Raw genomic sequence first — 13,233 nt, 5'->3', positions numbered from 1 at the left:
TTTCTACTCCCTGAAAAATACCTTCTGGCAAACCAGTGTGTGTGTGTGAGACAAAAAGCTGAAGGTGGATTTTAGAATGCCCCCTCATATTTGAGGGGAGACGGCTGTCTTCCCTCCCCACCCTCCCCTTCCCAAAGGCCACTAGGACCGTGTACAGCAAGTGCAGATGAACATGCCCTGGAAAAGAGGGTGGACATCTTGAACACAAAACATGATCTTGCTAGGCACCAGGAAAAAAACCTGCCCAACGGGTCACCTTGCGTTCTGTAGTCCGCAAAATAAACTCCGACCCAGGTCCCCTACCCCCCCGCCCCGCAAACATGTCAGGAAGGGCTGCGGAAAAAAGATGTCCCTTTAATAAAACGTTATCAACATATATCGTACACAAACTACAATGTATCATAATTACTTTTTTTTTTCCTCTCTTAATTCAGAACCAGACTACAAGGTAAGAAAAAACACAGAAACAGCTACAATGTTCCCAATAATCCGCACAAGGTCTTTTTTCAGGCAGATGGTATCTCACATAGTATGATATACATGGATCAGGGAGGGAGGGAGAACAGACAGCAGCTACAGGGGTGCGGGGAGGAGGGGCTGTAAATGTACAAAGAATTCAGGTGTCTTCAGGGCAAGACACGGAGGTTTCGATGGGAGCAGTGAGGTGAGGGAGGCCGTGAGTCACACCCCTCCTGGGAGGGGACAGGCTCCACTGTCGCAATTTGTCGGTTTTTGAAAATAAAAACAGGACCGGAAACAGCACGTCTGTTTGGTTGGTGTCCCCCGCCCCCCACAGCTATTCCAAAGTCTTTCCATCCAGTTCCAAGCGAATACAGAGCAATTCTGGTCAATTTCCCATCTTTGAAAAAGCAAGAATCAAGAGAAAAAAAAACAAAAGAAAACCCAAACTCCAGCCCTACGGTGCCCACACACACGATGAGGACGATGCGAGCCAGGGCCACGGGACGAGAACGTGGGGGTCACAGTTGCCATGTCCCAGGTCATAGCCATCCTGTTGGGGGCGGCCTCCCCCACTGCGCTCCGTCCAGGCCACCACCCAGCTGGCAGGATTCTCGCTGGGAAGACTGGGGTGGGGGCTGAGGAGGGGGCTGGAGCGGCAGGGAGGTCGGGCAGGGGAAGGTCCAGAAGAGAGGAGGAAGCAGTCCTGGGAACACAGTGCATGCCACCGGGTCACAGCGCGTCTCCGCCGTGGCGGAGTCCTGAAAGCAGTCTGCCCCTCGGGCCACATAGTGGGGGGGGGGGGCGGTTCTGGGGTCCCAGGTGTGCAGCTGCTGGCGCCACCTCGGCCGGGAGAAACCAAGCAAAACCAAAACAGGTTCCTGACCCTCCCTTGCCTATCCGCACAAACCAAAAACCCCAAGTGGAGAAAGGTGACTTTCTTTTCTTTCCAAAAAAGGCCTTTTGAAAGAAACCACCGATTGTAAACTGCCCAGTTTATTATTATTATCATTATTTTTAGATGGCTACAAAGACAGCGTGAGACCTCACACCTAGACTAGCTTTCCTGGTGGAAGGGCTTGGGTACAGACAGACAGCAGGGCTTGGTTTTTTTTTTTTTTTGTCCTTTTTTCATTTTTTTTTTTTTAAAGAAGAAAGCAAAGAAGTTGGGTGGGGTGGGGTGGGGGGGGCTTGCTAGAAGCTTCCATTTTTAAAAATTTTCCCCCCAAAAAAACCCCCCAAAAACAAATTAAAAAATCCCAATAACGGTAAAACCCCAAACAAACAAAAAAGAAAAACAACAAAAAAGTGTCACGTACATAAAAGGTCCTTTTGGGAATGGGCAAGGGGTGGGATTTTTCTGGTCTTTGACTTGAAATACATTTTTGAGTTTTGTCCTTCATGTTTTATGGAATAAAAAGTTCGGCCTTTTTATTGCATGAAACTAAAATTGGGATAGGTTGGGGGACTGGAGGAGGAGGGTGGGGGCTGAGGGGGAGCAGGGAGAAGCCCCTCCCCCAGCTCCTGGGTAATGACACCTCACTTCTTCTTGCATAATTTCTGGCATCTTCCCGCCTGCAATGCCGGCTCTCTCAGCGTCTTGGAGAAGAGGAGGGGATCACACGCTCATCGTCATGCTTGGAGAATACTGGAAGAGGAGAAGTAGAGACGGGTTGTGAGGGCCAGGGTGTGGGAGCCTTGGGGGCTGGAGAGGGCCAGTCTGGGGCTGTGGCTGGGTGGGAAAGCCTGGGATGGCTCTGCCCGCTCAGCACTAGCCTGTGCCCCGCCAGGGTGGAAGCTCCGGGGGCTGCCATTAGACCCCCCCGCCCCCTCTTTCTCTTCTCAAATCCCCCCTTCTTCCCAGCTGAGAAAGCAGCAGATACCGCCCCCCCCCCCCCCGGGCCGGCTGGGCTGCTTTCCTGCAGAGTGAGCCAGGGCTCTGCCAGGGTGCCCTGCGGGGGAGCCAGTCCGGGGTTCTCAAAAGCTGCTGGAGCAAGACGTTGTTTCTTCAAATAAATTGTAAGTAGAAGCCAGCCCCTCTGCATGGAGACCTCAGGAAATCTCCAGTTTCATGAACCTTCTTCCCCAGGACAGACAGAAGTGGACCCCCAGAGACCATGCTGCCCAGAGCCCCAGAGCGCCAGAGCCCAGGCCTCCTGAGTCCCCTCTTCCAGCCACATCAGCTTTCTCAGTGTTGGAGGCATTGTGCCTGCCCGTAGACGCCTCCAGAAGGACCTGCCAGGGACCAGGGTGTCAGTGGTTGGGGCCATGCTGGGGGGGGGGGGGGGCCTCTGCACTTTGTGGAGAAAAATGACCAAGGAGAAAGCCAGTAGCATGGCTGCTGGGACACAGCCAGCCAGGCTGGTCTTGGCCAGCCAGCTCCACAACTTGTTAAACAGTCCCTGGCCGCAGGGGTAAGAGGATGAATCCAGGGGCAAAATGGGAGTGGGGGGTGGAGGCAGCACTTACATTGTCATTCTGGAAGGAGTGGAGGAAGTTCCCGCCTAGCTCACCATCGTCTCGAGGGGTGCCTGGAGGATTGCTAATGCCACTTATGTTGTTAGGAGAATTCTGGAGAGAGGAGAGAGAAGGTGAGCCCCGGCGCCCCAGCAATCTGCCCACCCGATGGGGAGACAGGCTTTCTGGGGCTTCCGGGCTGGGGCAGGGTGGATGCTGTCAGGGAGGAAACAGAATACACTCACTTTTGGAAGTCCATCTATGTCACCTGACCCTGGAAGGAAGGAAGGCTCGGATTCAGTTTCTTGTTTGCTCTTCCGTAGAGAGGCCTCCAAACCCACCCAAATCCCACATTACTTCTGTGCAGAGAATCTTCTGCTCTGGCTGGACCTCTGGGGATCTTCCTACGAGCCCAGCCAAGGCCGGTGGGGGAGACCAGGCCTGGCTGAGCCGAAGACGGCCGCTTGGGCAGGACTGGGCAGGGTGCAGCGTGACCACGGGGCCGGTGCCCGCTTACCTAACGATCCATTCATGTGGTGGGGCTCCATGCCGCCCATGCCTCCCATCGGGCCGTCCGAGCCTGGACCCATCGGGAACTGAGGGAGAAGCACAGGGCATGGTGGCTGAGTGGGCCCCAGGCCCTCTGCAGTGCTCTCATGCCCCCGCACCCAGCTGCAAAAAAGCTGTGCCCTCAGGGAGCATCCATTCTGGCGGGGCCCCTCTGTCAGGCCCCTCTGCCAGGCACACGGAGGTATTGGTTGGAGCAGGCCCCTCTCCTCGGCCCTCGGAGCTGTGGAGGGCAGAGGTGCTCAGCCCTACACACCAAATGAGGAAACAAACCCAGAGAGGGAAAGACGCTGGGGCCGAGGCCACACAGTGGCATACTGGGACAGCTCTCTAACCAGGTGGCACGGACTTGGGCTCTCTCTATCCCTAGCCAAGTGCGCGGCTCACCAGTCAGAGCCTCACACTCATACTCACAGACACACACGCACACATGCACAATGGATGACCGACTGCGCCCAGCCAGGGGCTGAAAGTGTTAATGCTTCTCCCCCCACTGTATAGATAAGGAAACTGAAGCACAAAGACAGTGGGAAATGCTTTGCCAGAGGCCGCCCCCCATGACCCTGGGGATGGGGGGAGCTGGGACAGGGCAGGGGCAGCTGATCCCCAGCCTCTGAGTGCCTCCTCAGAAATGACGGAGTTCCATGGGGGGGTGAGGAGATGGGGTCTACTGAGCTCCTGGGGGGAGGGGAGAAGCTGGGCAGGGTACAGTGGAGAGGGAGGCCGCTGAAGACGTCCCCCGTGCCGAAGCGGTGGCGCAGGCTGGTCAGAGGCCAGAGGAGGAATCTACCCTAGCCCCAGGCTCGGGCCTGCGGGGAACTATCAAACCATCTCAGAAAAGCAGCGACCAAAGGCCAGAGGGTCACAAAGGGAGGGCTGAGCCCCGGCTGGGGAGTCAAGGCCCTGGGAGGCAGACCGGGCATCAGGGTGGACAAGGGTGGACTGTTTGGTGTCTGGCCCATGCTGGGGGCTAGGGAGACAGAGCCGAGTCATGGCTGGGCCTCAGCCTTGAAGAGGAGCCCACAGCTACGGACACCCAACTACCCCAGGGGACAGACACGCTGAGTTCCAAAGGGAGCTGCAGACAAGGAAGGACCGAGGCTTCAGGAAGAGGCACTGGGGAGAGGGCAGAGAAATCCGAACACCCTGCACGGAGGAGGCGGCAGAGGGCCAAAATAATTGAGGGACAGGATTTAGGCAGGCAGAGACAGGTTGTGCAGCCCATTCTAGGGAGGGGTCCTGCGAGAGCACAGAAGAGCAGGTGGCAGCAGGGAGCCGGAGCCGAGCCGAGTGCGCCCAGGCTGCAGGGGCAGGGCTGGGGCACAGGCGTTCCCTCTCGCCCATCCGCCCACCACGGTCCACCACACCCGATCCACCACAGCCGCAGCCTCGGCGCCTGCCGCCGCTCCCGAGGCTCCCCAAGGCCACTCACAGGCACCGGGCCCATTTCCGACATCTAGCAGCAAATTCCGCACTTACTACTCCAAATGAGATGAGGAGGAGGGGGCTGGACGTTTTAGGGAGTCAACTTAGGACACAGCCCCGTATCAGACCAAACGACCCCCAAGCATGATAATGTTAGGAACATATGACTCTAACATATTTTTAAAAAATTGAAGTTATATATCATTGTGGTTTTTTGTGTATTATTATATCATTTTAAGTAGGCTCCACGCCCAGCGTAGAGCCCAACCTGCGGCTTGAACTCATGACGCTGAGATCAAGACCTGAGCCGAGATCAGGAGTCAGATGCTTCACCAACTGAGCCACCGAGGCGCCCCTCCTGTGTGTTATTTTTAACAGCTTTACTGAGATACAATTCACATACCACACAATCGGCCCATTTCAAGCGTACAATTCAGTGGTTTCTCGTGTTTTCAGAGTTGTTCAACCACCACCACAATCCATTTTAGAGCCTTTTCATCACCCCGTAAAGAAGCCCTGTACCCATTAGCAGTCCCTCTCCGCTCCCCCTCAAACCCCCAGCCCCAGACAACCGTGAACTTGTTCCTGTCTCTCTGGGTTTGCCTGTTCCGGACACTGTGTATGAACGGAGTCGTGTAAGAGCTTTTGGGGCTGGCTTCCTTCACTCAACCTGTCTTCAAGGTTCACTCATGGTGGGGCGTGAGTCAGGCTTCATTCCTCCTTCTGGACGGACAGACTGCATTTCACCGACCCCTCCGGTCAGGGGACACGGAGGCCGTTCCCGCTTTCTCGCCATTATGAGCCCCGCGGCTCTGAGCACTTGTGTCTCACTACCGCGTGCGCACGCGTCTTCTCGCGGGCACAGAGCCGGGCTGGAAGCGTCGTGCCACGGGGAGACTCGGTGCAGCCTTTCGAGGAGCGGCCAGCCTGCTCTCCACAGCAGCTGCGTCACCCTCCGTTCCCCCCGGCGCTGGAGGAGGGCTCCGAGGAGTTGCCGGCGTCGCCCCCACTTGGGCGCATGGTCTCCTGGCGGCAGCCGGCGTCGTGGGCGGCGGGGCTGAGCTCGCCGTTCCCACGTGCGCGTCCCCGGCCGCCACGAGGCCGGCCGTCTTTGCGTGCTTCGGACACCGGCTGCGGGTACGCCTTCGGAGTAACGTCTGTTCAGATCCTCGGCCCACTTTTTAAACTGGGTTTTTTTCATGACCGTGTTAGTTCTTTGCATATTTTGGATTCGAATCCTGAATCAGGGATGTGATTTGCACATGTTCTCTCCACGCCGTGGGCTGCGTTTTTACCTTCGGGATGGCGCCCCTTTGAAGCGCACAAGTCTTAATCTTGATGGAGTGCCATCCATCTGCTTTCTGCTTCTGTCACTTGTGCTTCCAGTGTCACAGGAAAGAAGGCTTTGCTCTCACCCAGGCCACAGAGATGGACGCCTCCGCTTTCCTCCAAGTGTTCTCCCGCTTCGGCGCCGCCGGGCAGATCGAGAGCGGACTCTGCGCGGATTCTGGGTCTCGGTGTGAACCGCGGTCCGACCTCACGCACTTGCCTGGGGACAGCCAGCTGTCCCTGTGCCGCTGTTTATTCTGTGTCAGTGACTTTGTTACATAAATGCTATTATCTCAATAAAGCCATATTAAGGCTAGTTAATGGGAGCAGTGAATAGAGGACTAGTTAAATAAATGGTGTGAGAAAAACATAACATTTTTATATTTGTCCTTTAATACAGTAATTTATTTGAGCTCTTTATTGGATATTTAAATTTTGTAGGCTATTATTACTATGTACTCTTAAAATATACAAATGTAAGGTTTTTTTTTTTTTTTTAAAGCTAAATGCAATGGACTGATTAAACTGATACTACTTGTTTTTTTAAAATCCCATTTCTTGGGAGCACCTGAGTGGCTCAGTTGGTTAAGTGTCTCACTCTTGATTTCAGCTCAGGTCAGGATCTCAGGGTCGTGGGATTCAACCCTGAGTCAGGCTCCATGCTCAGTGGAGTGGGGAGTCCGCTGGAAATTTTCTCTCTCTCTCTCCCCCTTACCCTTCCTCCTCCCCTCTCCCCCCACTCCCACACAAGCTCATGTGCTCTCTCTCTCAAATAAATAAATTTTAAAAGACTTTTTGTTCATTTGAGAGAGCGCACAAGCAAGAACACAAGTGAGGGGAGGGTCAGAGGGAGAGAAAGAAGCAGACTCCCCATTGAGCAGGGAGCCCGATGCGGGACTCAATCCCGGGACCCTGAGACCATGACCTGAGCTGAAGGCAGACGCTTAACCGACTGAGCCACCCATGCGCCCCAATAAATATTTAAAAAATCGTCGTTTCTTTTTGTCCTATATTATAATAGGGCATTTTTGCTCTGCCCCTCCCCCCCTTAATAAAGATCAGAAATAAGTTTTGTACAAAGAGGTAGTTAGCATGGTTCCTCTGTCGGGTTAGGTATCTTGGATAATCCATTCAAGGTCATTTGTCCAACCCGATGAAGCCTAGGATATCCTGAGCATCCGGATGGAAACACAGTTGGCCACATTTCTGGATGGGTCCCGGCCAGGCCGAGAAGACATGGCCAGAGTGCGAACCTGGGCTGAGTTTCCTCCAGGGACTGCAGTGGAGCTGCTGGGGTAACCCATCTTGCTTTCGTGGGTGCAACAAGGCAGAAGGTGCCTGCTTTCCCCCCAGTACTTCCCTGCATTGCCTGCAGCCTCTAGGCCATGCTTTTTAATTTCTTTAGGTAGTGGTAAACTGAATACAGAGGCAAATGCAAAATTCGCTGTGACCTGCCACTCTGCTCTTATCACACCCTGTTGTCAGTCCAACACAGAAATACCCTCTCCCCAAAACATGTGTGCGTGGAATACACGGGATGTTACTGACTCACACAGGTTTTTGGACCTGCAGGAACTCCCTCCCAGTGCTCCTAAGAGGTCTGTCACACTCTGTATCTACAGGCTGGTTTAGGGGAACCAGCACTTGCCGGTCGGGTCCTCTGCATCCCTAAATCCAGCAGCCGGGCTGCCTTGTCTCAGACGTCCATCACCATTAAGCGTTCCAAAGCACCGCGGATGTCGTTCTCGCTTAAACCTCTCTCTGGGGGCGCCTGGGTAGCGCTGGGGCGCCTGGGTAGCGCAGTCGTTAAAGCGTCTGCCTTCGGCTCAGGGCGTGATCCCGGCGTGCCGGGATCGAGTCCCACATCGGGCTCCTCTGCTGTGAGCCTGCTTCTTCCTCTCCCACTCCCCCTGCTGTGTTCCCTCTCTCGCTGGCTGTCTCTCTGTCACATAAATAAATAAAATCTTTAAAAAAAAAAAATAATAAACCTCTCTCTGGGAAAATGGTTTAAAGCACAGAGGTGATATGAATTTGTGAGATCCAAGTAAGTTACAGGTTTTTTTTTAAAAAAAGATTTTATTTATTTATTAGAGAGAGAGAGCACATGCAAGAGCAGGGGGGAGGGGCTGAGGGAGAGGGAGAAGCAGACTCCCCGCTGAGCAGGGAGCCCGATGCGGGGCTCCATCCCAGGGCCCTGGGATCATGACCTGAGCCAAAGGCAGACACTTAACCGACTGAGCCTCCCAGGCGCCTGCAAGTTAGTTTTAATCAAGAAGCTGAGAGAGCTCTATTTAATGTGGCTGCCCTTTACTGGTGACAGATTTTGATTCGTCAGGCAAGCTCATTTCCAAAACACAAGTCCCTACACTTCGGCCGATTAGTTTTGATGCAACCCCCTCAACCACCCCCAATGACTCAGGCGCGGTCTGCTCATCCTCCTCGAGGCTCCTGGCGGCTTCCTGAAAGATCACCAAACGGTTCTAAAGCCACAGCGCACATGCTTCCATGTGTGGAACGTCCTTCCTGTAATTCCTCTCTACATTCTCGTCTCGGCATAGTTCCCGTGAGAGAAGGACGTCACGGCAGGCTGACCTTGTAACATCCCTTCTATGGCCGGCAGTAACACTAGCCAGCGTGCGGGCACAAGTTGGGCCTGTCTCCACTTCGACAAAGTCCAAAGTCCCGTCAAGTGTGTCTGCACGTTTTGAAGAGGTTGACAGGTGACCAAAAGCTTTCGTTAGGAAAGCCTGGTACCATAGGTAAGCAAGCCATACCCTTCGGCAGCAGTGCCGGGGACAAGGTGCGCGGGACGGTCAGCAGGTAAGTTCATGCACCAAATGAAAGGTGCCGCATTAACTGCGTGCCTCTGCCGAATACGCTGACAGATGGGCCAGGTTGAGCTTGCACTTGGACAACAGAAGAGTCGTCTTTGATTTGTTTTCTGCGGTTTCATTAAAATCGGTGCAGAATCCAACAGCCCAATGTGAAGCTCCATCCAGCTTTTGAGTCGAAGTACTGGAGAGCTGGGGACGTGTTTTTGTCACCATGACGTGAGGCACCACTTGACAATTCCGACTGCTGGCAAAGGCTGGCAGAACCCGCTCGACATGCAAGCTGTGTCTCCTGCTGACACACAGGACTTGGGCGCAGCCCCGGAACACGGAAATGGAGGCTCCTCGGTTCCCGGAGCCACAGAGGGAACGGCGCAGTGGCGGTGACGTCCTGGGGCTGCGCGCAAACCAACCCGCTGGCCACTCTCCCCACTCCGGGGCATCTCTCGGGCTGCGTGAGGAGCTGTGCTGTCTGGCGGGACCTGCGCACCAGGGCCCCCTGCCACCTTCTGCCCACCACGTGGGACCCCCGAGTCCGTCACTCCCCTCCCTCACGCGCTGTGTGTCCTCCCACGTGGCCCCACTGCTGGGGCGAGCTCGGGGGCGCGCAGGCGCTGCCATCCTGCACCTTTTCAGCCTCTCGACTCGGAAACCACGGCGCCTGAACTCACGACGTGAAAAATGAGGCCTGCGTGATCCTGACACAGCAGGGAGACTGCGGGCAGAGCCCAGGTGGACCCCGTCCGGGCCCCTGTACGCTGGAGCCACAGCTCCTGGAGCGCCACGGCGTGGACAGTCCACTGGGAGCCACAGGCCACGAGCACTGGCATGCCGCGGCAGGACGGTCCTCTGTGCCACTTCCAGCTGTCGCGAAGCCCAGTGAGCTCAGGCCCTGGTTGTGGGGCCGTCAGAGTCTCACACTCTTCCACCTGGCCTTCTGCATCGACTGCCAAAGCCCTGGACACTCGGGTGTCCTGGGAAGTCGTCCCCTGGGACATAGAGCTTTTAGCTAGAACCTGATGGTTGGTCACCCTAATGAGAAGCAGGGGTGATGAGGGTACTGGCTGCCCAGGAGAGGGACAGGAATGGCGGAGCAAGGGTTAAGGAGTGTGGTTCCCGCACTCTTCAGTCACGTGATCCTTGGCTTAGGTCCCTTTCTGCATCCAGCAGGCATCCAGAGACACTCACTTCAGAGGCTGCCAGACGACTGAACAAGGGAGCGTCCAGCGCGGGGCAGCCCCCAATCAGTGTTTAGCCCAGTGGTAACTAAGGTGTCACATTAGGACCTAAACCCACAAAACCAAATGAAGCACCCCAAAAGGCCAGAATAACTTGGGGGCCCCAAGCCTACCCTCTGGCTCTGCAGTCCTGACTGTTCGTTTGGTCCCCCAGCAGCCTCCTTTCCAGACATGCTCCCCGAGGCAAGGCCAACGTGAGTCACCTCCCCCGCCTGGTGCAGAAGGGCTGTCTGCGGGGGTGAGTCAGACCAGCCCTCTCCTTAGGGAGCTCCCAGCCGGGAGACGGAGACAGGCCACAGCTGCAGAGTCAGAGGGCCATCCGGCACAGGACAGGGGGCATGAAGGGAGCGGGTGAGCAGGAATCAAAGTGGAATGTGAGCTGTGACATCACCGAGGCCTGGCACTTGGAGAAGCCCAGAACGGAGGGAGTGGCTTCTACGCCAGGCAGTGACGCAAGGAGAGGCCAAGAAGCCGCGAGGTGCAGGAGTCACGTGGCTCCCAAAGGGGCTGGAGACACAAGGCAGGTGAGACCCCAGATGGGCCCCAGGAACCCACAGCTCCAGACCCAAGAGGGTGACGGGCCTCCTGGGGCAGCACAGCACGTCAGCAGGGCAGGGTGGGGCCCCGGTCCCCCTGCAGCCTAGTGCTTCTCCCTCACTGACACCCCACTCTGAGCGGCGGGGATCCTCAGTGAGGCCGGGCGCCCCGCTCTGACCGGAGGGGAGGGCATCACACTACCCCCTCTCTCCCAGCTATGAAATGGGAACCGAGTTCCCCAAGAGTTAATCGCTTTTCTGACGGTTTATTTTATTCATCTTTGGTAACAAATGGCTGAAATCAATTAAACGTGCTTTCCCCTCAGCTGATGAAGTTAATTATGATTTGTTATGGTATCTGATATGTAAATTATTAGAAAGCGGACTTACGTTGGACCGGCTGCCTCCAGGCGGCACCGGATTAATCATTGTGTAGATGTTGTCACTGGAATTTGTTGAATCTGTAGAACAGTGGAAACCCACAAGTCGGGGTGATTAATTCATTTCTTAATTAAAACAAACTCGTGGCACTTGAACTCATTCTTTTGTATTTTATCACCTAAAATCTCCTCTAAGTACCACCATTTTCTGGCTAATTTGTATTTAATGAAGATTCACAAAGTTTTTAATCACAGAAAATTCAACTGTGAAAACCACTCAACCCTGAAACGAAGAATTCCAGGATGTCTGGACAGCAGTGTGAACGTGGCAAAGGGGGGTGGCAGGTTCGAATTCTCGTCCCCCCACCCCAAACCCAACCTGGTCCCCAGACACTGCCGGGGAACGTACAGGGACGGCCACCTGCACTCTCGCCCGATCCTGCCCAGCGGCTTTAATCAAACCGGGGAAAGAGAAATGCCACAAATTACCCAGGGGCCACCTTGCCAAGCCGATGGGGCAGGAGGGAGAGGCAGGGATGGGGCTGAAGACGCATTAACATAAGGAGTGGTTTAATGTGACCCAGTCTGAATGTAGGTCACGCAGCTCATCAAAATGCAGCAGCAGAAAGAGGGAGCGGGAGCCGGAGCGTCACAGCCGCCAGCTCCAGCACGACAGCTGAGCGGCTCCCCTGCTACTTGGGGGAGGGGAGGCTGGCGACAGGGGGACCCCTCCGTCTCCCCCAATTAACTAGAAAAGTCTCCTTAGAAAATCAGCTAACATGCTTAGATCAGGAACAGGCACCCTACTTCTCAGGCAGAAATCCAGCTACCTCTCACTGCTTACTCTTGGGCAGGTGAAGACTGTGGTGGAATTCCTTCTCGATGGGAGCGTGCGGTACTCTCAGCGGGGAGAGAAACACAAACGCGATGCCGTGTGCGCATGGATGTATGCGTGTGCCCGCATGTGTGCACGCATGCCCTCTTCTGATTCAAGAAAGAGGGAGAAGCCAGAGCTCTTGGCTTCTGGTCCTCTCTACAGGAGATGGCTTCATGTTATACGGTCCTGGTCCTAGGATGCCAGAATCCCAAAGTCCCTTTCTAGTCACGCAGAGAACTGCACAGCCAGGATGGGTGCTTGCCACCCGGTACGAGCCGAGGACAGTGAGAGCCCACATTCCTGGATCTCCCCACTCCACGCCATCCTTTAACCAGAGATGAGGAGTGACCTGGCCGAGGCCACAGGGTAGGTTAGTGGCACCAAGGACCTCCTGCCTCCTGACGCCAAGATACCTGGTGGGGGAAATACTGCTCAGGAGAGTAGTTGGTAAGCTCTGGCCCTATACTTGGGCCCCTCCAGGACCCCTTACTCCCCTCAATGGTACCCTCTCCCCAAGCCTTCTTACCTGCAGGACTAGGCATGATGGGTGTTCCTGGGGGGCCACCACCGCCAGGAGGTCCCTGGAAATGAGATAAAAACGGACATCAAAAACCCATCACAACGATACAGGTGGGGAGAAGCCACCGAGCTCCAGCGACATCAAAGGCGAGGGCTCCTGCACGGCCCAGCCAGTATTCAGCTCTTGCTAAAGCTCGAGCAGAGCCCGAGTGTTTAAGCCTTGGGGGAGGTGGACTTGGACACCCCCTAACACCCGCCCCCAGCTTTCCTTCCAACCCAGAGGCAGCTGTGGTGTGCACGTGTGTGCTCACACACACACCCATACGTGGAACCTGGGCCACGGGTCAGCCCCCAAGATGGGGACCCAATCCTAGGTCTTGCTGGGGGACTTCCGGGCCACCAGAAGGTACAGAGAGCGGAATAGTGACAGCAGGTTCTGGCACAGTTTGGAACGTGGGCTCAGAACGTGTTTTGAAGGGGAAAGAGACAAGGACCCTGGAAGTTCTCTTGCACGTTCAGTCACATGTGGCTGGACACGCAGTGCCCCACGCCCACACACACTTACCACGTAGGTACCAGGTGATGAGGAGGAGTATGGAATCTAAAAACAAGAGG

The 13,233-nt window shown here is 55.3% G+C and overlaps 1 protein-coding gene across 3 annotated transcripts in view; it reads right to left on the bottom strand.

Annotated features, from left to right (window-relative positions):
• Positions 1-334: 334 nt before the first annotated feature.
• The window catches only part of SSBP3 (single stranded DNA binding protein 3), a 161,584-nt gene continuing 148,685 nt past the window's right edge, over positions 335-13,233 (bottom strand). For all 3 annotated transcript variants that reach the window (XM_026498030.4, XM_026498029.4, XM_026498031.4), the window contains 7 exons: positions 13,184-13,219; positions 12,626-12,680; positions 11,233-11,303; positions 3,434-3,512; positions 3,162-3,190; positions 2,929-3,030; positions 335-2,107 (listed from right to left, as the gene is read on the bottom strand). In XM_026498030.4, coding sequence (XP_026353815.1) covers positions 2,078-2,107; positions 2,929-3,030; positions 3,162-3,190; positions 3,434-3,512; positions 11,233-11,303; positions 12,626-12,680; positions 13,184-13,219 — 402 coding nt within the window. In that variant the 3' untranslated portion in view covers positions 335-2,077. The remainder of the gene's footprint in view (positions 2,108-2,928; positions 3,031-3,161; positions 3,191-3,433; positions 3,513-11,232; positions 11,304-12,625; positions 12,681-13,183; positions 13,220-13,233) is intronic.

This window comes from Ursus arctos, unplaced genomic scaffold, assembly GCF_023065955.2.
Source record: "Ursus arctos isolate Adak ecotype North America unplaced genomic scaffold, UrsArc2.0 scaffold_12, whole genome shotgun sequence".
Taxonomy (NCBI): Eukaryota; Metazoa; Chordata; class Mammalia; order Carnivora; family Ursidae; genus Ursus; species Ursus arctos.
The sequence above is the reverse complement of the archived record's forward strand: the minus strand, read 5'-3'. Positions and strand labels throughout refer to the sequence as shown.